The sequence below is a fragment of the Phalangium opilio genome, unplaced genomic scaffold (genome assembly GCF_054372755.1).
Source record: "Phalangium opilio isolate 3A_F unplaced genomic scaffold, DU_Popi_V2 ptg000032l_1, whole genome shotgun sequence".
Classification (NCBI taxonomy): Eukaryota; Metazoa; Arthropoda; class Arachnida; order Opiliones; family Phalangiidae; genus Phalangium; species Phalangium opilio.
In genome coordinates, this window is record NW_028324159.1 from 123,408 (window position 1) to 148,881 (window position 25,474).

Genomic DNA, 25,474 nt, shown 5'->3' on the forward strand with positions numbered 1-25,474 from the left:
GCGAATTACGGACGAGAAACGGGAAGGCGAATTAGGGACAAAGGATGACCGTCTTCCCTTAACCAGCAGCAGCGCTAATTGGGAACCCCAACACGTCTATGGACAAATCGGCCACGTTTACGAGGCCCAAGTCGCCGCTCCCACGTACGAGCTAGTCTTTCCGGACCTAGAAGGGTCCCGCGTACGCGTTAACGCTTCACGATATAAAAGTTACTTATCACGGATTCGCGTGTACGCCATAAACAACCGTCCGCAAGCGGATCCGGAACGATTCCCTCCGCCGTACTGATCTCGATGTTCCCGTCCACAGCAGAGTGAACCGTACCCCATTGTGCCGCGTCACCGGAACGAACTTATACACAGTGCTCTAACAACGGACCTCGATGAAACCCAACCACTTAAGTACCATTCAAAACTCTATTTTAATTACGACGGCCTAAAATGGTCCATTGTTCTGTTTACCTTATTACCACATCTGTTAGTCTTAAGTTTAATTGTTAGTTTATTACTTTTTAGTATTTCCGTACGTACGTAGTGTTAGCTAGTGTTTATCAATATTTACTTGCTTAATTGATAGAATAAATATGTTAAATTCTGATATGGCAATATTCAATTTCCTATCGTTAATTATACTTAAATCTAAATAAGCCCCTAGACAACGATCTCTATATTTACCGCAAGCCCAAATAGTGCCAGCTTAGCGGACGCCCGGACCACCATTATACTCTAAATGAATCATTTGTAGCGTAGCAGGAAAATAGCGTTACAAATTTGGGGTCCGGACCATCGGGAGTCGGAAAAGTTAACGAAGGAGTCGAAAGTGGGAACGGAGGAATCGAAAGTCGGAACGGAGGAGCTGGACTGCCATCCGATGATACTAGACACTGCCCGATGTTATCAAAACTGCCAAGGATATATGTTGTTCCAAGTTTAAGCACAGGTGTGATGGACCTCATTAAAAACAAGGATTCGAAAATATTCCAGCGAAAATTTTCAACTCAAGTGGTAAAAACCTTGTTCGAGGATGTTAACAAATATACTTGGTAAGATTTTTATTAAATTGAAAATATATCTTAATGACTAGTTTCACCAATGCCTAGCGAAATTGGCCGTCACAATATTATACCTTCAGTTTACTCGCTATTTTGAACTCATTCTTAAGTACAAATACCCTATAAATTTTTATATATTCTAGGTACCCTACTGGGCGTGATTACCAGAACATAGGAGAAGCTTTGATTGAGAAATATCCATTTTTGAGAGACAGGCTGACTGGCACTAGCGGCTATGAACATAAAATCAAGAGTCTATCAATATCCACCAATAAATTTGAGCAGGCCTGGCAACAGGGAGGGTGTATTGTTGGACAGATAGAGGTGAATAAGCGTATGAGCTTGATTTATACCCCACCACCCAAGCGCCATACCAAATTAGCAATTGAATATTTATGAGTGGATATTGATATATATTTTAAATTGTTAAAGATCTCAAATTAATTACCATTATTTTAATAGGGTAGTTGGATTACAGCTCTACAGAATAAGTTTCGACATGAGCGTCTAAATAATCCAAATGTAAAGACTGTTAAAAAAGTCTTTGCGCGTTGCAGTTTTCGCACATATTTTGCTATATTTCAAAAACTATTCAAGCTAGCGCTCTGGAATAAAGTGCGTTAAAAAAGTTTTGCATTTCTCTTTCATATTTTATCCATTTCACAGTTGTCCTTTGCATACTTATACCGGAAACCGGAAATGTCAAAATTATCAACTTTGAAAATATTGGATTCTCGTGGATATAAATGCGATTTTCGGATTCCTTGGGGTCGATTCATATTTGAAAAGTTTTCACCAAATTCATTTCGGATGAATAGGTCACGAGTAATCAGCCTTTATTCAAAATCTGGCAACTTCGATTTAAATGCCGATAATTCATAATCGAGTATCGAATCTTTGTCGTAATAATGCTTGTTAGATGTTATGGCACTTTATGCATAAATATATGATTGGTCTTGTGGCGCGATACTTTGAAACAATTCAGACGCTCATTAAAGGGATGGTGAAGTGGAAAATTAAGTAATTTTTTTATTGATTCTTCTATAAGACCAATCTGCATAGTGAATTATCCAGGAAATAACACCGAACGATTTTTATACGTCAATTAGTTTGAAATTTCATGGATAATTTTAAATGAGGATCTCCGACCAATCGCGTAGAGCCCTGTCCTTTTATAAACAATTTTCTCGTGGCACGTTCCGTGTTGAATCAATTTATTGCGAGATTTGAAAAAATTTGCTTGATGTGACAATTGTGGCGCGAGACATGGAGCGTGCCTCGAGAATTTTGTTAACAAAAAGGCACGGCGTTACGCGATTGGTCGGAGGTCCTTATTTAAAATTATTCTTAAAATCTTAGCCTAATTTGAATATTAAAATCAATGGGAGGTATTTCCTAAATTTTTCATTATGCAGACTGGTCTTATAAGAACCGATAAAAAATCACTTTAATTTCCACTTCCCCCTCCCCCTCCCTTTAAGAGAAAACTCGCGTCTTTTGAAGAGGAGAAGCGGTTTGAAAATATTGTTATTTGGGCCATGATATCATAATATTTAGAACTCATATTAATTACGTCTAGGTCTTCAGCCCCACTCATTGCAGCCTAGTGAAAATCTCATTGATGATGGCATATGCGCTTCACGAGATCCCTTCAAATAGACATATTCGACTATTCCATTTGAGAAACAACTTCAGAGGAGATGGCTTGTATGCTAGAAAGGTTCGCTACGCGATTGAGCTTCGCTAAACGGAGCCATAGCCTCCCGGGTATAGAGCAAATGTCAGACCATTGAAAGATTTTATTTTAGAGGTAGGAATAGGGAACAGAGTAATCTAGGCGCGCTTCAAAGTCCCGGACCCCCCTCCTCGGGCCGGTGACATATGAAAGAAGAGGCGGGTCATAGCGACAGAGGTAAAAAGGAATAGGAATTACGTATTTTTCGCCGTCCCAGTCAGTAACGTCATAAAAACCTAGTTTAAGTGAGCCAATCTGAAATTTTAAACTTTTAATTACGTGTTGGAGGGAGGGGCTCTATACTGGGCCATGAGTCGGACTGAATTAAACACTAACCGTTCTCTATTCCTACTTCTAAAATTAAATATATCTCTGGTGAGGCTTAATAATAAAGCCGACCACAACCAAAGCATGGGCAAAGGCGAATTTCACAACTGACGTTTAAAGCTACCGATGGAAAAGCCAAAAAATTAAATGAAAAAAAAATGAAAGCCGGTAACAATGATCACAACTGAAAATCACAGCTAACAGCTAAAACGAGCCCGAACGGTAAAAACTTGAAGTCAGTCTCTGTGCTGCTGGTCTGCTACTCCTTTTGTTTATTTTCTATGGCAAAAACACTATTTTTGGGCATCGAGGAGTAGTGAAAAAAAACATCAATGCAGTTACTTGCTCGATCATTTATATAATTATATTACTTCGGGTTTGATAAATGCAGTTAGGGAGTAATGGGGATATTAGGGCATTTTGTGTTTTAAGACTTATTATGAGGGAAAGAAGACATGCCTTTTTTGAAGAATTTTTCGGAAACTTTTATTATCTTTATTAATAATTAGTTAAAGCTGACAAATATTAATAAAATTTGGAGAAAAATTTTCAAATAACTATACTTCCTACGAGTTTCAAATTATAAGACTTCCTTCGAGTTTTAAATTAAAGATAGTTCGTTTGCTTTATTGAACTATTTATTACAAACAAGACTGTCACTTTCAGTTTCAGTTTCAATTGTTGCTTAATATTTAACTTAACCTCCCTTAGCCCTTAAACACTTCTTTTATTCAATGAGACATAAACACTAAATAGGGTTCAAGTCTGGCGAAAGAGCGGCCCCGTGAAAAGCGTCACTTCCTTCGTTCGCCCGAAATCTTGCAACGAGTCGGGACGCATGGGCTGGCCAATTGTCCTTCAGAGCCTGAAACCATACACTAAAACTATTTTTTATGTTAGATAAGAATAATTGTTAGCTTATTAATTATATTAATACCGGTCACGATTAGGGCTGGTTAATGTTACGCAGAAAAGAATACCAGCGAACCGGGCGGATCTGTTGAATATTACAATGCTTTACCTCCTAATTCTAGGAGAGTGGTAGCTCTCTTAGATAAGACCTCATACTGCTCTTAATGTATAAGTAGGGTTTTTTGTTTGGATGTAGTTTTTTTGTATTGTATTAATTGTTTTGAAAAAAATCCACTGACCTAAAATTCGGACCCTGAATTTGTGGTTAAAATTTCAAAGAGATCCATCCATTAGTTTTTTTATAGAAAATAAAGTTGCTAAGGGTGGTTTTCATTTCCATAAAAATATTCAGTCATTTTGGCAAAAAAAGGGAAATTTTCCCATAGGAATAACATGGGGAAATGTTTGCTGTGATGGCCAAAGCTACTCGACCATTTTTTGAAGACCATTTATTCGATAGGTCTGAAAATGGTTTTAAATGAAAGGTTGAACATTAAACTGGTGCGTTTCGAAGTTTTATTGAAAACAATTACATTTTGTACTTTTAAGCACATACTTAAACTTACGACCTTTTATTCTGTTGGACTTACGTGGTTTAATCCTAGCTAAAATCATAGAGAAACGTACTGTTGGACTTACGCTGTTTTACCGCTAATAGAGTGACTGAGCGAAGAATTTTGTTAAGACAACGAGTGTGGCTATGTCGAGCTTAAGGCGAATTTTTTAACTTTTTACAAAAAAGAAGGGGTTAATTCGTCCTCATTTTATTTTAATTTCGTAAGTTAAACCTTATTATAATTTAATACAAATGAATTTAAATTTAGGATTTAGCCGATAATTTTTAAATTCACTGATTTCACTAAGCCTTGGTCAAAATTTAAATACAGCTGATTGTATGTAGAGAAACTAGAGACCAATTGGCCGTGTTGGGTTCGTTTTTAGGTGTTTCACCTGGTGCCATCGGCCAACGATAGCCGCTAATTAAGTAATTTGTTTAAATTAAATCAATTTTTGTTGTTTAAAGTTTATTAATGCAAACTACGCACCAGGGCTCGTTCCCTGGTTTCTCGACTGGTTCCACCAGCTGCCAGCCAAGTGCCAACGGTTACCGCTACGAAGATACGTTTTTTACTGGTAAAATAAATGATAGATTCAATTACACTATCACTAAATCCTGTCACCAAATCAACCAATATTTTTAATTCAGGTCCTTCCAATCATTTGTACTAGGTAACAATTGAATTATTAATTATTATGTGCCAATTCTAACGTTACCTAAGAAAACAGTGAACAATGGCCAGATTGCCAACGATAAACGCTACAAAGATTATATCTGGTGCAACCGGCAAACGATAACCACTGCTTAGATCATTTTGAATGTTTCATTAGTGGTAAAATAATTGATAGATTAAATCACACGATCACTAAACCCTGTTAACAGACCAGTTTTTTATCCCGGCTCTTGCAATCATTTTTATTAGGTAACAGTTACGTTTTTAATTACTATTTATAACCGCTATTTAGAATAAACTTTTTTGTTTAAATTAGATACGTTTTTGATGTGTAAAGTAGATTAATTCAAACTACGCAGAAGGGTTCATTTCCTGGTTTCTTGACAACGGTTACCGCTACGAAGATACGTTTTTTGCTGGCAAAATAAATGATAGATTCAATCACACTATCACTAATTCCTGTCATCAAATCAATATTATTAATTCAGCCTCTTCCAAGCACGAAATTACAAATTAAAGGAATGATAGTGTGTTAATTAATTAATATAAATTTTGGATAAATATGTAACACACTATCATTATTAAATTTCTGAAGAGAGGAAAAAAGGTTGAAATTATTTTTCTTTAAATTTTAAAAGCAAATTTGGCTCAAAAAAAAAACCCAGCGCCAGAAGCCTGTCGTATAAAATTTTCACAAGATTATTCGTTCAAGAATGTCTAGAATTAAGTCGCATAGAAGCATGAATCTATATATCTATGAATATACAGCTCTGTCATATGCCCCTTCTATCATGTCGATTTGATTTGGGTGTTACCCTCCTAGCTTTGACGCGTTTTGCGTACCTCTAATAGCCAATCACGAGACAGAGGAAGTGACGCTTCGAATTTACACACCCCCGGACTCCCCCTCCCTTCTCCCGCTCCTATCAGACACGTGACTGATGTTTCCTTTCGCTAATCCCCGCCCAAACCTTATCGGGAGGTTAGACAGCGTTATATAGATTCATGATAGAAGTAATAAATATTTCACCTAAGTCAGCTGACTTGGCCAGGCAGGGCTTAGCCCACTCGATCCTCACGGACGCTGCTCTGCAACTTGCGTCGTGTTACGCGTGATGGAGTGGGCTATGGGCAGGATAAACAAATACGGTTCTGCCAGGCCAGGGTGGGAAATAAGGATTTTTTAAACTGGACATTGGGCCAGCGACCCCTCTGGTCTAGAATAAATAAACAGGTCCATGACCACTGACCAGGGCGCGTCGTCTGCTAAATTGAACAAGTGGATAATTACAATATATTAGCTAATGCCTGGATTCTGAAACCCTTGAATTTTCTTAGTGGTCCTGTGGACCACTGACCCCCTCCGATTTAATTTTTAAACTGCTTCAGGCAATTTTTAAACTGTTCATTTGCCCTGTGCCACCGTTTTATTTCCCACGCTGTGCCAGGCTGTCTCTTACACAACAATGATGGCCATTATCCTTCATGAGAAATGCTTCCTTGTCCAGTGTGGGAAATAAGGCGATGGCACAGGGCAAATGATCAGTTTAAAAATAAAACCACGGGACAACTAAGAAAATTCAAGGGTAACCAGAGTCCAGACATTAACTCAAAAAGTTTAACTGTCCAATTCATAAATTTATCAGACGACGTGACCTGGTCAATTATTATTATATAGCGCGAGCAGCTTGCGTCCATGAGCGCGGATCGAGTGGGCTATGCTTGCAGGCAGAAACTTAAAGAAAGGCAAATAATTAGTTATTTTCTTTAAAAATTCGTCGAAATGTCATTAAGTTATGAAGAAATTGATTAACGCAAGTTGATCAAGAAATTAATTATTTAATAAAAGTTAATATTTGTTTACAGTAATTAATGATTCATTTATGTTACAATAAATTATTCATTTGTGTTGCTAAGGAAATGGCTAGATAACCATTTGTAAGATAAAGGGATAGCAAAATGACTAGGAAACGTTTTCTTAAGTTCAGGGATAATAATTATTAAAATGGATTAATGAGAACAGAACGTTAATTTATTAAAATTAATAAAAAAAAATGGAATAATGATGGCGAAATGAATCTTTTTAAGAGATACCAAAATGGCTGTGAAACCGTTTCTTAACGTCAAGGGATGATGAAATGACTGAAAAAACCTTTTCTTAACTTCAAGGGATAACGAAATGGCTGTTCAATCGTTTCTTAACTTCAACCATAAATTTGTCAAGGTGACTGAGAGCTTGTAATGAAGTGGCGCTAGCGGAACGTCTATTCTCGTAAAGCGACAGCTGGTGAGGTTCTGTCAAAAGCTTATCATGCACTAAGTAGGAAGATGGGCTAGAAAACGTGTGAGGCCAATTCTTGCGCCGTTCTTCAACTATCAGTTATACTTATGGAACATATCTTATAAACTTACGGTTCAAGGGATAACAAAATTGCTAGTCAACCGTTTCTTAAGTTCAAGGGATAACAAAATGGCTGGTCAACTGTTTCTTAAGCCCAAGGGATAACGAAATATAATCTAAGCTTTTGTCTGGGAAGGGATGGCCACATTAAGCATGTGCCTTGTTTACAGGTGGGCAGGGCCGGAAATAAGAAAAATTTCTTATAGGGCATGTGTCCAGTGACCCCCTGTTTGACTGGAAAATTTATAGGACATTGTCCACTGGAATGTGCAAAAATAGTGTCGCATCTCCATAGTCAAGCTATCAAAACTTGGGAAAATTTATTGGTCAAAATGTCCAGTGACCCCCTTAGTTTTTTAAAAAATTATGGGACATTTTAAAATTTTATTGGACAATGTCCAGTGTCCTGTGCTTATTTCCGGCCCTGCGAGGTGGGTCCCTTTACAATGCATAGAGGAGCTGTAGCTAGCCCCTATGCCACAGCTAACATATAAGCTTGCCTCTGTGGTTGCCAGCGAATTCTTTTTTTTTTTGCGAAATAACTGAGAGTAAGACCGAAGTAACAGATATTAATCAAAACGCGTCTTGATTTAACCAAGACCTAAAGAGTATCGATAAGAACAAGGTTAATCACTTGACTGAATGCGCAGATATTGAAACTTTTTTTTAATTAAAACTTACATGCTTAAGAAAGTATGTTCCATCACCCTATTCCATTGAATAAACTTACTGTACTGGTAGTAAATTTTTTCCCTCTCAATAATTTGAAAAATTTACTTATCTCGGGTTTTCGAGCACAATTCCATTCCCCGAAAACATTTTATAACTACATTTATTATCACTTTTAAGAGTTTTTGTGTGGAAAAATACCATATAACTAGTAACTACACGTAACGGACGGTAACGGTAACAATGACAAATTTGACAAAACGATTTAGGGTAGTCTGCTTTAGTCTCTGTTGCGCCCGATACGAACAAGGAGGATGTATAGTTGTATACAACCCTTGATAGAAGTACGCCTTGTGCCATTCTCATGCCTTGTCTTTCGCTGACCTTGTCACCAAGGCAATAGCCCACTCATTTACGCGTTAAGCTGCTCGAGAATTCTGTGTGAATCACTTTTTAAGGTCAGAAATAGTAATTGTTTTTGAGAGCATTCCTCGCCTTGAAATAGGACAACTACGAAATAATTCGACCAAATTGAAGTTTAAATATTCGAACAAATCTTATTTTATAAATATCTTCTACCATTTCAATTTCTATAAAACTGTTCTACCAAATGCATACAGAGGGCTACCAGAAGTCTCTGGGGCTACTAGAAATACTACATTTACTATATGAAGATTCGCAGCGAGAAGTTTAAAAATCCCATATTCCATTAAAAACCGTTAATACATTATCCTTGTTCCTGAAGATATATAGACTAAGTAGCAGAGTCGAGCCACAGCGTCGTAGATCACGCTACTCGGTGAACGCAGGCTATTTTGCAAAATAACCAAGTCATAATTTTCAGGCTACGACCACGCTTAAGTTAACAATTACAACAAAGAACATCAAAAAATTACGAATATCATTCACGCCCCTACTGCTTGCGAACCATAGAAACGCCATGGCAGAACCGTTTGACCATTGTCTGTTGTACTGCTGCTATAGACCCTTTCTACGTAAAAAAAAAGAGATGTCAATCCTCAGTATCGGGACATACGGGAGAGGGGTTTGACCCCTCGCCGTCTCTGCTCTATTTATGATCTTTCCATCGACTCGAGCGAGATGGAAGGCAAAGTTTTACCCCCGTGTCTTTCCATGTCGAAGTGGTCTATTACATAATTCAGTTTAACCAAGAGTAAAAATCATAACGTCCCTATTGAATGTGCTGCCATTGTTGAAATTTGCACTAAAATTAACAAAGGGTTTCACTATGGAGCGTTCAGGGCATGAACGGGGATATGTTAGCAACCTATTAACGACACAATGTCATACACGTACTCTCTTAAAAGTGATAATAAATGCAGTTATAAAATGTTTTCGGGGAATGGAATTGTGCTTGAAAACCCGAGATAAGTAAATTTTTCAAATTATTGAGAGGGAAAAAATTTACTACCAGTAAAGTAAGTTTATTCAATGGAATAGGGTGATGGAACATACTTTCTTAAGCTTGTAAGTTTTAATTAAAAAAAAGTTTCAATATCGGCGCATTCAGTCAAGTGATTAACCTTGTTCTTATCGATACTTTTTAGGCCTTGGTTAAATCCAAGACGCGTTTTGATTAATTTCATTAGGCATTATGTCTGTCTTTGAGAATAAGACTAAGAATGTTTTTAAAGGGAGGGTGAAGTGAAAAAATGTGTTTTTATCGATTCTTCTACTAATTATGAGACTATTCTGCATAGTGAAACATCCAGAAAATATCTCAGAATGATTTTAAAATTCAAATTCGGTTTAGGTTTTATGAATAATAACCTCCGACCGATCGCGTAACACCCTGCCTTCCTGTTGACAAAATTCTCGTGGAACGCTCCATGCCCAATGGAATTTATCGCGAGATTTAATAAAAGTTTCTCACGATGTGACAATCGTGGTGCGTGATATAGGGCGGGCAACGGAAATTTTGTTAACAGGAAGGCAGGGCGTTAAGCGATTGGTCAGACTTGCTTATTTCAAATTTTCTATAAAGTCTGAGCCTAATTTGAATTTTAAAATCTTTCGGAGACTTTATTTCCTGGAAGTTTCACTATGCAAAATGGACTTAAAATTAGTAGAAGAATCGATAAAAAATCACTTTATTTTCCTCTTCATCCTCCCTTTAAAGGCTAGGGGAGGTCCAATAAAAAATCAAGCAACAATTAAAACTGAAAGTGACTGCCTTGTTTGTAAAAAATAGATCAATACAGCACACGAACATTCTTCAATTTGAAACTCGAAGGAAGTCTTGTTATTTGAAAATTTTCGTCCAAATAATTTTATAGATATTTTTCAACTTTTAAAGATATTAAAATTTATTCGAAATATCTTTAAACGCTTTGGTCCCATTGAACCGAATTCCCATTCGACAGAACGGCTTTTTTTGCGGTGTCCCATTCGACCGAACGTAGCCAAAGGTGCGATTTTATTATAGTCCCATTGGACCGAAATTCTATTGAACTGGAAGAAGACATACTGTGTGGTTTTGCATTAAATATATTTTTAATTTCACAACTTATTATTGTTAAAATAAATGTGAGTTGAAAATGTATTACTGCACTTATTTTAACAGCGTTTTAATTACGGCGAACCTCACCTACCCTACCCTAGCCTAACCTAACCTAACCAAACGTAACCTAACCTAACCAAACGTAACCTAACCTAACCAAACGTAACCTAACCTAACCAAACCTAACCTAACCTAACCAAACCTAACCTAACCTAACCCAAACTTTTTTGGAGGTAAAAAGATTATTTATATAAGTATTAAAAGCCCGCCTCTTACCACGAACAATTTATTAGCAATAATAGAAATATTTTGGAAAAGATGTCAGATAATTAATTGGAGAATATTTTGGAAAAGGTGGCAGCTAATTAATAGGAGAATATTTTGGAAAAGGTGGCAGCTAATTAAAAGGAGAATATTTTGGAAAATGTGGCAGCTAATTAAAAGGAGAATATTTTGGAAAATGTGGCAGTAATTAGTAGGAGAATGTTTTGGAAAATGTGGCAGCTAATTAGTAGGAGAATGTTTTGGAAAAGGTTGCAGCTAAATAATGGGAGAATATTTTGGAAAAGGTGGCAGCTAATTAATAGGAGAATGTTTTGGAAAATGTGGCAGCTAATTAGTAGGAGAATGTTTTGGAAAAGGTTGCAGCTAATTAATAGGAGAATATTTAGGAAAAGGTGTCAGCTAATTAATAGGAAAATCTTTTCGAAAAGGTGGCAGCTAATTAAAGGGAGAATGTTTTGGAAAAGGTGGTAGCTATTTGAAGGGAGAATATTTTGGAAAAGGTGAAAGCTAATTAAAAGGAGCATATTTTGGAAAAGGTGTCAACGAATTATCGGAACCAAACCTAACCTAACCTAACCTAACCTTACCTTACCTAACCTTACCTTACCTTACCTAACCTTACCTAACCTAACCTTACCCACCCGAAACCAAAATATTATAATTTTAATTTAAAACTTAAAGACATTGATGGAACTACCATTAAGACTGTACTTCATTTTAAGCGCAATTTGTTTACTAATTTGTTTACTAATTCTATATATCTCTTGCCTTGAAAGGAATGAAAGTGAGCGTTTTAATTAGTATAACGAAATATTTACTTTTAATATTATTAACATACCTTTCGGAGATTCGAACCAACAACCTATGGCTTCGCAGTCCAACATCGTATCCACTACACCACCGAATTGCTGACGGCTACAGTGTTTCAAGTTATATTGATGTATTTTTAGGGGCATATTCGGACGATAGGGATTTCGGTCCATCGGGAATATAGCCATTGGGCTGGAAATCTAAAACCATTGCGGGATTTTCGGTCGAATGGGATTTCGGTCCATTGGGAATTCGGTTGAAAGGAACGATACCCTTTAAACAGGCTTGTTTTCTTTCTTTCACAATAAATTTTTTAAAACACAAAACGCCCTAATATCTTAATACCTCCCTAAGTTAGTGTTTTTTGCCATAGAAAATAAACAAAAGGAGTAGCAGACCAGCAGCGCAGAGACTGACTTCAAGTTTTTACCGTTCGGGCTCGGTTTAGCTGTTATTTTTAGTTCCGATCGTTGTTACCAGCTTTTATTTTTTTTTTTCATTTAATTTTTTGGCTTTTCCATCGGTAGCTTTGAACGTCAGTTGTGAAATTCGCCTTTGCCCATGCTTTGGTTGTGGTCGGCTTTATTATTAAGCCTCACCAGAAATATATTTAATTTTAGAAGTAGCAATTGAGAACGGTTAGTGTTTAATTCAGTCCGACTCATGGCCCAGTATAGAGCCCCTCCCTCCAGCACGTAATTAAAAGTTTAAAATTTCAGATTGGCTCACTTAAACTAGGTTTTTATGACGTTACTGACTGCTCACTTAAACTAGGTTTTCATGACATTACTGACTGGGACGGCGAAAAAAAAGTAATTCCTTTTTACCTCTGTCGCTATGACCCGCCTCTTCTTTCATATCCCACCGTCCCGAGGAAGGGGGTCCGGGACTTTGACGCGCGGCTTGTTCCTACCTCTAAAATAAAATCTTTCAATGGCCTGACATTCGCTCTATACGTGGGACTGGCGGGAGGCTATAGGCAACCCTAGGCTCCGTTTAGCGAAGCTCAATTGCGTAGCGAACCTTCCTAGCATAGAAGCCATCTCCTCTGAAGTTGTTTCTTAAAAGGAATAGTCGAATATGTCTACTTGAAGGGATCTCGTGAAGCGCATATGCCATCATCAATGAGATTTTCACTAGGCTGCAATGAGTGGGGCTGAAGACCTAGACGTAATTAATATGAGTTCTAAATATTATGATATCATGGCCCAAATAACAATATTTTCAAACCGCTTCTCCTCTTCAAAAGACGCGAGTTTTCTCTTAAAGGGAGGGGGAAGTGGAAATTAAAGTGATTTTTTATCGGTTCTTATAAGACCAGTCTGCATAATGAAAAATTTAGGAAATACCTCCCATTGATTTTAATATTCAAATTAGGCTAAGATTTTAAGAATAATTTTAAATCAGGACCTCCGACCAATCGCGTGACGCCGTGCCTTTTTGTTAACAAAATTCTCGTGGCACGCTCCATGTCTCGCGCCACAATTTTCACATCAAGCAAATTTTTTCAAATCTCGCAATAAATTGATTCAACACGGAACGTGCCACGAGAAAATTGTTTATAAAAGGACAGGGCTCTACGCGATTGGTCGGAGATTCTCATTTAAAATTATCCATGAAATTTCAAACTAATTGACGTATAAAAATCGTTCGGTGTTATTTCCTGGATAATTCACTATGCAGATTGGTCTTATAGAAGAATCAATAAAAAAATTACTTAATTTTCCACTTCACCATCCCTTTAATGAGCGTCTGAATTGTTTCAAAGTATCGCGCCACAAGACCAATCATATATATATGCATAAAGTGCCATAACATCTAACAAGCATTATTACGACAAAGATTCGATACTCGATTATGAATTATCGCCATTTAAATCGAAGTTGCCAGATTTTGAATAAAGGCTGATTACTCGTGACCTATTCATCCGAAATGAATTTGGTGAAAACTTTTCAAATATGAATCGACCCCAAGGAATCCGAAAATCGCATTTATATCCCCGAGAATCCAATATTTTCAAAGTTGATAATTTTGACATTTCCGGTTTCCGGTATAAGTATGCAAAGGACAACTGTGAAACGGGTAAAATATGAAAGAGAAATGCAAAACTTTTTTAACGCACTTTATTCCAGAGCGCTAGCTTGAATAGTTTTTGAAATATAGCAAAATATGTGCGAAAACTGCAACGCGCAAAGACTTTTTAACAGTCTGTACAGACTAGTGTCCATGTGTAGTGGACGAAAACCAAAACTGGTGGTGTGGGAACTCAAGTAGAATAGCCAACGGAGACAAACACAATTTTCTAAATTTCCTTGAACTGTCAATGCATTCCGGAAATTGGGAACACGTTTGCTCCGATACGCAAACTGCGAACGCGGTCACGTGGGGTGTGACAGACACACACACAGACACACACACCCACACCCCCACACGTCCAGTTCAATACCTCTCCGTGACGTCATCGTCACTCGGAGAGGTAAAAACTAACTTACTGATTTGCATAACAAAGCGGAAAAAACTTAATTAAAAATGAAAAGCCTGTGATATAATGTCTTGAGCAAACTCGTTTATCGGAATTTTCAACATCTATACTGTTAAGCCTTAGCCTTCTTAGAAAATATTATGTCTTTTCCGCAAAATTTTAAATGTTTTTTCACCCTGGCTTTGAATAACTTTCGGTATTCTTGTTTATTGTTCCCTATTTTGCATTTTTTAACACAACGTCCATGTTTACGCGACATTATCAGGCTTAAACTCTCCCAAGATGGCTACCATAAACTTATGGACGTTTCTTCTTGCATTATAGATGACAGCACGCTGTTTCATTCCCCCTCACTTCTCGCTATGATGTTTCACCACACCTTAGCGCCACCGCTCTATAGAGATCCAGTTTTGACCTAAAACCGTTTTTGCGAGATTGTGCTTATCAAATTGTGCGTTAACTGGTTCAGAGCTTTCTTTGACATAGTCTTTTAGCAAAAGTATATAGATCTATAAAAACAAAAAGTACAGTTCATGAGCAATTCCCTGCCTTTGGCTGTAGACGGCATGTAAACTGAGAAGCTAACGGTCCTCCTCTCAACCCCAACACGAACTAACCAATCGGAGAAGCGGTTTTTGACGTCATAGGTTTATCGATTTTTTTTCTGAAAATAGTACATCACGCTGACGCCCCAAACGTTAATTCTTTGTACTAGTCTAGTAGCGTCTGCTATCTTTTCTGCTAGAATATAACAGTGAAAAATGGAAAACGACGTATCTGTCGACTTAATTTTAAAAGACTTTGAAAATAATGATTTTTTTACAACGGACCCGTCGGAAAAGAGGAAAAAACAGATTATGTTTATGAAGGATTCTGGCTCTTTAAAGGGAACTGTAGAAAATATGAATATACAATATAATTTACTCTATTCAAAACATGAAGGAGATCGCGGAGGTTATTCGGCTTTTTTATATTCATGGTGCAAGTGGGTTCACAATTTAGTCTTTTCTGAAACTGGAACAGATCCAGTAATCTTATGTGATGACGAATGTGAAAGTGAATTACTAAATGTTATTCAGTGGGTGGGTTGGCGGTTCATTGATCTTAAGGCCAGTGACAAACAAATCAATGATGTTCTACCACAAAAGCGGTCTTATGACCAAACATTTATAGAATACGAGGAAGACATAATCGCTGCAAAAACATCTAAATTGAGACATTTAAAAACCGACAGGCTTTATACAATAAATAGGCTGGTTGGTGGAGTTATGGGAGAGATCTGGTCTGTTAACAAAGAAGGGATGCAAATTCTTAAAAAAATTAAAAAGGGCAAAAAACCTTTAAGTGCAAAGCAAAGGGATAAGGCACACTTGTTGTATAGAATTGCTTTATCAATAAGAAATACTGAACAACTAGTCCCAGAAATTCCATCAGTTATAAGAATGATCAACAGAGGCGGATTATTTATTGCGCATCCAACATTGATACCGTTTGTATCTCGCTTATGCAAAATGGTTGTGGACCTATATAGATATTGGTCAACTACTCCAACCCCCGGGAAAACAATTAGTAAGTAATTTTAGTCCTTTTGGTAAGCTTTTATATCCCTGATTTTGAAACCTTTACTATTGCAGAGGAGACCACAAAAATTATAAGAGAGGATGAATCTTTGAAAGCACAATTTCACGCAATAGTGTCGGAAATTCCTGAAGTTCAGGAACATGGATTTACAACTAGTCAGTTGGAAGACTTCAGAATAATATTTCAAAGGAAATTGGTCCACGCCAAGTTGGCTGACCTCATAAGAGGTGCAACACGTCGGAGAAACGAAAGGAGGGGTAATCGAGGTGTAGGAGGGCAAAATTTACGGTGTATGCTGTATGGGACTAAGAAAAAAACTGTGATTAACAAAAAGGTTGTGATTAACAAAAAAAATGTGATTAGCAAAAAAAATGTGATTAGCAAAAAAAAATGTAATTAAGAAAAAAAAGGTGATTAACAAAAAAAATGAGATAAACAAACAAAATGTGATAAACAAACAAAATGTGATAAACAAACAAAATGTGATAGACAAACAAAATGTGATAGACAAACAAAATGTGATAGACAAACAAAATGTGATAAACAAAAAAAAATTTGATAAACAAAATAAGTCTCAAAAACAAAAAACTCCTTATGAAGATGAAAACTGCCATAAACAAAACATCTTGGATCCTGATCTTCCAAATCAAGACACAGACTGCAGCAACACTCAAATAATAAGCCCAACTAGGCCAATCAAGTCAAGTTCTTTCAGAGCACCTAGAAAATTAAGAGACATTGAAGATAACTTACTCTCGGAGAACACTCAAATTAACAGCATAAACAATGATTCAACTACGCCAAACAAATTAATAGAAGCTGAAAAAACGTCAAAAAATAGATTAATAGCAGGGGAAAGCGAGTGCAGCAACAAAGGCATAGTAAGCCCAACGCCATCAACTTCTGGGTTTACTATCGAAGGACATGTAGGGGAAATAACGAGATCAAGATCAGGGAGACATATTAAAAAGAAACAATTAAAAGACTTTTGTTACCATTAAAATTTTATGGTACTATTTTAAAATGTGTAATTGTCACCAAGCGTATATAGATCAAGTATAGTTGTTGACGTTTTGATGGTTGTTATATAGTTTGGTTATATAAGTTCCTGTTCTTATAATTTTATTGAATGTTATGACACCTTAGTTCCTATTATAATTTTAACTGAATGTTAAAAGTTAAAATACCTAAATAGATTGTTAAATACAAAATAAGAACATATATTGAATGTTAAAAGTTATAACACCTTAGTTCCTATTTTTATAATTTTAACTGAATGTTAAAAGTTAAAATACCTAAATAGATTGTTAAATACAAAATAAGAACATATCTTATTTTGACTCTTACAATGCAATTTGAAAATATGTCAAATAGAAAATATTGCTGATAATAAGTCGAGAACAATGAAATGTTTTTCAAAACTTTTCTAAAACCTTTATTACTTTTATAAAGTTGTATAGTTTTCTGAAAATGCAACTACATTGGGAATGAAAGGAGATACGAAAATTCAATTCCTATTTTTCACAAATATCCAAGCCAACTTTGCGGTAAGATGCCTCTGCATTTTGAGAGGTTTTTGTGCACCCCTTAATCAATAAGGCTCGTCGCGCGTTGCTATAGTTTAAACTTGTTAATTTACCGGCTGTTACATATTTCATTTGGCTGAATAGTGTTTCTACCGCAGAGCCGTTTAACCGAAGAGGATAAATGTATTTTGAAGGATGGCGCGTCGTGAAATCTTGCAAGTAGTCAATGAAACCATAAATAGATATTCGAAGAAGCTCAAATGTTTGCCATGCAAGAAACTTGGGGTTATTTGTCATTTTCTTACTATCAGTCATTCGTTCAATCGCCCAATTTTCAAAATACTTTAGTCCATTTAACATGGATCTTATGGGTGGCGACTCTAGGCTATAAACTCGTTCCTTAGAGAGCAGGCCTTCTTCAAATATGTCATGACACGCTTTTAAAAAGTCATAGCAAGCCATCACATTTTCCCTGTCATTTGGGACGTCTTCAAACGTTGGATTGGCATAATTGTAAAGTTCTCCCATCACTTCCATTTGTTGCAAGATTCTAGCTGGGGTAACATTTAGTTTCGTCCAGGAATCACGGTCAATATGGGATTGCAGAAGACGCTTGACCTGAACCAATTCGCCACTGTCCCTTCTGTCATCTTCTCGCTTTTTCATTTCAGCAATTTGTTTCCACCCAAATCTTACACCTTGTTTTGTGAAATCTCTAGTTCCTTCATCTTGGGAATGATTTAAGGCATTTATCATATTCTTTAGTTGGTGGCTTGGGCACACCATCCAATAAATCCATCTCTCCTGGACACACCAATTTCTTATTTTTGTGCTGAACCGGAAATTTAGTGATCCATCTTCATTCGCAGAAGGTTCGAGGGCTTTGCTGATACCTAAACTTTGTCTTAGGGAAGAAATGTTGCTGCTCCCTCCATCGCAAACGAAAACTCCTACCTCCAACCCTACAGAATGGAATGCGAAAACAGTCTTCAACAGTGTGCTAGTTATAGCTGCATGAGTGACTGGCTTCGAAAACATGAAATAGGGGCCTATAATGTCAAAAGATGTAGTGGTGCAGCGCCAAAGATATTGAAGAGCATATTCAGCTTCCAAAACTTCCGAGAGGTTTCTGACTTTGTATAAATCTTCTAAAGACGCATATTCATTGGGATCCATTGCAGCCCCCATGAATTCACCATTCGTTGAATTCCACATTAATTTTCCAATGATTTTGACCTCATCAAAAATCAATGCGCCTTCCTTGACAGGATTATAATATTCGGGGTGATCTCCAACGAACTCATCAAACCTTTTGGATTCCTTCTTGAGGTGAACAAGATCGATTCCTGGCTTACTTTCAATCTGTCTCACTTTGGCCTTTAAGGTGTGAGTACTTGGTAATTGCAAAACGTCAAATGATGCAAGAGCCTCGTACGCTGCAGGTGAACGAGAATAGACACTGAGCGCAATTCTATAAGTAAGTGGACTCCATCTGTTCCCTTGCGATCCTTTTCTACATTTTTCCTGATCATTCAAAAAGTCATTTTTTGTTGAGGGTTGACTGTTTAGCTCCCATGCTTTTCTTAATGCCAATCCAATAGTCTTGTTTTTTTTCATGGCTTCACTAAATATTTGATCCAAATCGTTACGTCCTTTCATGTTAATTTCAGCAACGATTTTTTTCATTTCCCCATCGTGTTCTTGGTTTAGTTCCAAGGAGGTCGCTATAAGTTTGCTTTCTAGATCCTTTACTTTTCGAACTAGTGATGATCGTTTGCGTTTACTTTGCAACAACCTTTTTCGCTTGGACTTGGGAGTCAAAATGGTAATCCTGCATCGTGAATCAACAGACTGCCTCTTTAGTTTGGATCTCGGGGTGACTTGTTCTTTTTTCTTTTTGCAATCCGTCATGTACCTGAAAGTAATGTGTTATGTTATTCCCAAGTCAAATTCAAGCTCCACAGCTTGGTGGATTGTAAGCTTTTACCAGTTAAGGCTACGACAATTTGTACATTGGTACAGCCTTTCCCGAATTTTTTCTTTAGCAGCATTGGGTGGAGGTACAAACCATACAAAACAATCAGTAGCTTGATAACGCTCAAATGGATAAACATGTTTTTGAAGCTTTTTGGTACATTCCATCCCCATTGCTTCATCCTATTGGAGAGATCCATTGTTTTTTAAGTATTAAGTCACATTTAACAATGACAACATTAGAGTTCATCATACCTTCCTTATTCCAGTACAAAAAACGTATTTTTTATCCAGTGACGCCATGGCATTGGTGACTATTTCCACATTTAGGGTTTGAGTTTCAAAATTGTAGTACTTAATTTGTTCTACACCTTTGAAAAGTGTCAATATTGACAAGGTTCCATCACAAGAAAACAACAAGCGTCGCGGAGCATCATAATAATTTGCTACAGCCAGTAACCCATTCTCCTGGTAAATCTCAAGGTATTCCACAAGTCCATTATGGTCTTTTAAAATTCTAATAGAAGCTCCTGCTAAGCATATAATATGTCCAATTATTCATCAATTATTATTATTGCGAGGTAAACAAAAGGATTTACATACCTTGACTTAAACTCTCTGTAAATGTTTTTAAAGCTAATATGGCTGGAGAAATAAGTTCTAATTCATTGAACGTCGTATCAAACGCAGTGGCTTCTGTTGAAATTGATAGAGCTCGTCTTCGTTTGGGTCCAAAACTGTCATCGGCTGTGCAAGTCTCTTTATCCAAATATAACTTTCGTTTACGACTATTTTCAACTAGGTTTAAACTATTAAAGCAATTTATTTCTTCCCATTTCTGAGATGGTACGTTAAATCCAAAAATCTCCGTTTGAGTTTCAACATTTCTTATGTTTAAACCAAAGTCTGTCTGGATTTCAGCGCTAACTTTCCCTAAGCCTTTGCTCTTTAACTCACTGGCGCTGGTTTCATACGTTTGTACACCAACATCATCTTTAAATACTACATAAAAGTTACACTGAGTTTGCTGGTTTTTGGAAGTTATTGCATCCAATTGCGCTTGGCTTTTCTTCCGTGGCATTATTTGCTTTATTAATTGTCTTATTATGTCAAAAGATTGTAGAAACCGTTACCGGACTCACTGTAAAAAAAAATGCAAGAGCCAAGAACCCGATATTATGACCCATAGCCCATTCGATCCGCGCTCCCGGTCCCGGACGCTGCGCTGCTCGCGCTATAGCGCTATAGCGCGAGCAGCGCAGCGTCGTGATGCGCGTAATCGAGTGGGCTATGTATGACCACAGACGCGATGCTTAACTAGATGACCAAGTTTTCTTGGCTCTACTTTGTGAGAGCCTTTTAACGCATGTACCTGTGCTACGGTCGTGAATGTAATCATACGCGGAGGGGGGTCGGCACTATTTTGAAATGAAGCGGGGATTCTCATATTACACGGCGCGAGGAAGAACCTATGAACTGTACTTTTTGTTTTTATAGATCTATATACTTTTGCTTTTAGTGATTCAACTAGAATATATTCGAAGTAAACTTTTGTCCTGAACGGTAGATGTTTCATTATTTGAGTCCACTTCTTAAATTGGATTCTTGAGGTAAAAGTATCTTCCTCACTCCACGACTTTGCGAAATCCATTAAGCAGTTGATTTGCGTTGTATACAACACGAAAGATAACATGTCAACAGGATAATTTTCCCAGATATTTTGGTGTATTATTAATGCATTTAAATGTTTTGAGTTATTAGAGCCACCTAGAATAAAGTTCAATTTGTCTTTGGTCGTTTCTGAATATTTAAGTTTATCATATACAATTTTCAGAAATGATTCGTAAACAACTTCATTTTTAGAGTTGTTGAATGGGCTACAAGATTTGGGGAGAGAGCTTACAGTTTAGACTGAAAAATATACCGCTACGTGGTTCGTAAAATTAACTTAAATCATTTGTGCGAAATAAACCGACGGTTGATTGAAAACTCGAGGTATAACAGTAACTAATTTTATTTAATGTTAAAATGGTAAATTGACATCGCGCTGTATAGCGTATCGTTTAAACAAAAGAAGGAGCTTTGTCTCTACGCGTCTACGAACTCAAAACTGCTGTCGTCTCGGAACCGGTTTTAGGTTCCGTGTTGACATTCTGGGCTTCCCTCAACTCCTCCCTCTACGCGACTACGAATTCAAAACTAATCACACATCTGCCCTTTCTGCCTTCTCTATTTAAACAATTTTGGGCATGAGAGAGAGGGCAAAGGTTCAATACATATGGTTGATTATCTTAGTTTTTTAAACAAGCTTAAAGATATACTTTTTTTTACAGTTTAAAGGTTACAGTTCTATTACTCAGATTAAAAAATAGCATTGTTTAAGAATTAGTTTTAACACGCTCCCCCCTTGAGCCTCAGCAGGCTCAAGTTATGGTTGGAACTCAAGCAGGTACAAAAGTTGTACAGGACGTTTGCAGATTGTTCCATTTGCAGTGCGGAGGATGCAGGATCTGGTTACGCCATCTCGTCCACCAAAAGCTTCTGTTACCATGGCAGTCTTCCAACATTGGCACGGGATTTTTTCCTCCTTGATAAGGACAAGGTCGTTTGGTTTTAATTCCTTGGTTGGATTGCACCCTGTGCGATGATGAGCGGAGCGTAGCTCCAAAAGGTAGTCATCTTTCCATCTTGTCCAGAATCGGTCGTTCAGTGTTTGGCGGTAATTGTAACGTTTGACGAGTGCGTCTCTGGTCACAGGAGCAACTTCAGTTTGAGGGAACGATCGAGATGGCAAAGTGGTGATACGTCGACCCACCAGGAATTGAGCAGGCATGAGAACTGTTTGTTTGCCAGGGTGTTCATACAGAAACGTCAGAGATCTGGAGTTGATCGTGGCTTCCGCTTCGGTTAGAATTGTTTGGTGTTCTTCCGCTGTTAGTTTGGCTTTCCCAATGGTTTTTTTCAGGGCGGTTTTACAACTGCGAACAAGACGTTCGTAAAACCCGCCCCACCAGGCGGCGCGATCAGCAATGAACTTCCAGGTTATTCGGTGTTCTCCCAGGTAGCTGGTGACTTCTGAGCTTCTCAAGTTCTGAAAGATAGCTTGTAAGTCCAAATCATGCGATTGAATGTTTTTGCATTGTCAGAGAAAACGGTTTTGACAATGCCTCGTCTTGCCATAAACCAGCTGAATGCCATCAGAAACTTCTCCGTTGTGAGATCTGTCACACGCTCGAAATGTACCGCACGTTTAACGGATCACGTAAAGAGAGATATGTAATTCTTGTCTCTTTTCTTCGTGTAGAAAGGTCCTGCAAAATCAAGCCCGGTGATTTCGAAAGCGGGAGCTGGAGTGTTTCGTAGTGGTGGTAGCGGAGCCATAGGTGCTGCAGACGGTCTGGCTCGATACTTGAAAGATATGACACATTTGGATATTTGTTTCTTGATGAGTTGTCGTCCACGTACGATCCAAAATTTCTCACGGATTTCTACCAAAGTATCATTTACCCCAGCGTGCATAAGGCGATGGTGGTGAAATTATACGAGTAGGCGTGATAGGGTATGATCGTACGGCATGATCCATGGGTGGCGCTCGCGAAAAGTGAGAGTTGTGCCAGTGACCCTCCCTTCTACACTGAGAATTCCGTCTGCGTCTAAGAAGGGATCCAGAGAAAGAATGGTCGATTTCCGGTCGATGGCTTGGCCGCTAGAGAGGCTTCGGACTTCGTCTGGATAGGATTCTCTTTGCGTGATCTTGACCCACTTCATTTCTGCATTGTGCATTTCAACTGCCGATAAGGGACCGGAAAGGCTGTGGTTTGGCTTCCTTGAATTGTGTATGAAACGATTCATCCACGCAGTCAGTCGACAGATTCGAGACAGACAGCTGTAGTCTTTTAGCCGGAAAGGCTGCTCTGGATTAGCTACGGTTGCGGAAACACCTTGGAAGATGGTGGCTCGAAATTCTCGTTTGATCTCAGAGTTCAGGGCGTCTTCTGGTTTTGGGTTGGAGATAGGGATCTCTCCTGGTTCGCTTAGCCAAATAGGGCCCCTCCACCACATGGCATTGGTGAGAAGGCTACTGGCCTTGAGACCTCGCGTAGGCAGATCGGCAGGGTTGTCTTTTCCTTTGCAATGCACAGTAAAAAAAGAACATCCGAAATTGAATGTTTCAGCGTTCAATACCTTGCCACTGTGGTGGTACGCCTTAGCATTCAAATATTAACCCATAAAGTGGTATTCAATTGTACACGTTAAGAAAATGTTCATATTTGAACGCTAATATTGATATTCAAAAATTCACGCTAACGAAGCATTCAGATTAGGTCACTTTGGCATTCAAATATCATTGCACTTGCATTTAAACCGAAAGCGTTTTGTCGTTCAAACGAGATCGTGTTTGGCGTTCAAACGAGATCGTGATTGGCGTTCAAACGAGATCGTGATTGGCGTTCAAACGAGATCGTGTTTGGCGTTCAAAGGTAAGCGATTTTGGCGTTCAAAGGTAAGCGATTTTGGCGTTCAAACGAGAACAAATTGGCATTCAAAAGTAACTGTTTCGCGTTATAATAGGATTGCATTAACTATTTAACGAGAACGATTTTGGTGTGATCAATTCACGCCATGGTCAAATATTATTTGTCCTTATTAATACCTTAATTTAAGCCTCTATTCACCTAATTTACCTCATTTTAGTACCCTATCTACAGCATTTCAAGTTGATTTGACTATAGTAGTTAACCGCTTTCCTCCCATTCTGCCGACCAACGCCGCAAATTGTCGGATTCATCAAATGGGACAAACATCTTGGGTTAAATGTTCCCAGTGAAATTAAATACTAATTCCTGGGAACGGAAAGATTCTATCTTATACTGCAAAAATCTACTTAATCTATAACAATTGAGTGGCTAGATAAAATGAGCACTAAACCCAATTATTTTGTAAAATATTTAGCAAAATTAATACTTTACAAGAACCAAATAATTCTAAATTAAAGAAATGTACCTTTATAAAAACATTTCTTGGCATTTATTTTCACTTTTAAGTCATATGCATCACATAACACTGCAAAGTAATTTGAACATAAAACGAGTACCTAAATATGATTTCCTAACGTAATACACTACCTATAAAAAAGACATCAGCAAATATTTTATTTTTAAACGCTGCCGTCGTTAAAAAATTTCTTATTATTGAAAAAACCAAGTTGGAAAAACCAAAATACTACCTCTCCGAGTCAAGAGGACTACTTACAAACTTAGGATCTTTCCTATTTTAGAGGCCGCCTTCGATAGTGGGAATTTTTTTTTAGTAGGATAGTAGTAAAAATAGTAATATTTTTCCTAGAACCGAAAAGCTAAACCGATGAGGGAGAAAATACTATGGATAACTCAATTCTGACTAAAACGCTTTCATATGGTTTTACTCTATATATAATTTATGATTATTATTAGTGATTAATGCCATATTTATAGCAAGGTTCCGCCTTGAGGGAACGAAATCCCATGTCGCTAGGGCAGTTCTTTCATGCAGAACTATACCCGTTTAAGTGAGGGTAGTTCTCGCATGCAGTGTAAAACTGCATACAAAGTCGGCCATTTGATCGACTTAAACGCGGTATGAAACTGCATTTAAAAGTTAGTCGTATCGGAGCCTCCGGGATGAACTAGGCCCATGCATGTCAAATTTTATGTGGGGAAATATCCAGTTTGTTAGGAAAAATATTTTCACCATAGATGGCGCTTATTTTTCCGTTGTGACAGGGGTCTTCCTTAAATTATCGTTGATATTTTAGGGGTCAGTCATAAAATTTTTATGATAGAGAAAAGTTTCATCCTAAAATTAACGTAAATGTTTTTGGGGCTATTCACTTTTTACTTAATCTTTCGGTTAGATGGTATTGATGACAACAAAATAAATTATTTCAATTAAAGTAATTCAGTAAGAGTTATAAAAACGTATACTTAC

At 37.5% G+C, this 25,474-nt stretch overlaps 2 protein-coding genes across 2 annotated transcripts; one reads left to right on the forward strand and one right to left on the reverse strand.

The window, feature by feature from the left end:
• Window positions 1-14,953: 14,953 nt before the first annotated feature.
• On the forward strand, window positions 14,954-16,550 carry LOC149684700 (uncharacterized). The gene is made up of 2 exons (XM_089871105.1): window positions 14,954-15,995; window positions 16,061-16,550. Exons 1-2 carry the CDS (start codon window positions 15,188-15,190, stop codon window positions 16,405-16,407), a joined length of 1,155 nt encoding a protein of 384 aa, XP_089727231.1. The 5' UTR covers window positions 14,954-15,187; the 3' UTR covers window positions 16,408-16,550.
• Window positions 16,551-21,603: 5,053 nt separating this feature from the next.
• LOC149684701 (uncharacterized) lies at window positions 21,604-23,569 on the reverse strand. Its single transcript, XM_089870891.1, has 3 exons — window positions 23,079-23,569; window positions 21,972-22,485; window positions 21,604-21,684 (listed from the first exon to the last, which is right to left on the reverse strand). The coding sequence occupies exons 1-3, from the start codon at window positions 23,567-23,569 to the stop codon at window positions 21,604-21,606; spliced, it is 1,086 nt and encodes a 361-aa protein (XP_089727017.1).
• Window positions 23,570-25,474: the final 1,905 nt, after the last annotated feature.

Bases quoted from the DNA above. Each gene is read 5' to 3' on its own strand.
- LOC149684701 (XM_089870891.1), bottom strand. From the start codon at position 23,569: ATGTGGTGGAGGGGCCCTATTTGGCTAAGCGAACCAGGAGAGATCCCT. The intron at 22,486-23,078 runs GTACGATCATAC...TCTTGTTCGCAG, and splicing joins CGCCACCCATGGATCATGCC to TTGTAAAACCGCCCTGAAAA. The intron at 21,685-21,971 runs GTACAACTTTTG...GTAGTCGCGTAG, and splicing joins GAACAATCTGCAAACGTCCT to AGGGAGGAGTTGAGGGAAGC.
- LOC149684700 (XM_089871105.1), top strand. From the start codon at position 15,188: ATGGAAAACGACGTATCTGTCGACTTAATTTTAAAAGACTTTGAAAAT. The intron at 15,996-16,060 runs GTAAGTAATTTT...TTACTATTGCAG, and splicing joins AACCCCCGGGAAAACAATTA to AGGAGACCACAAAAATTATA.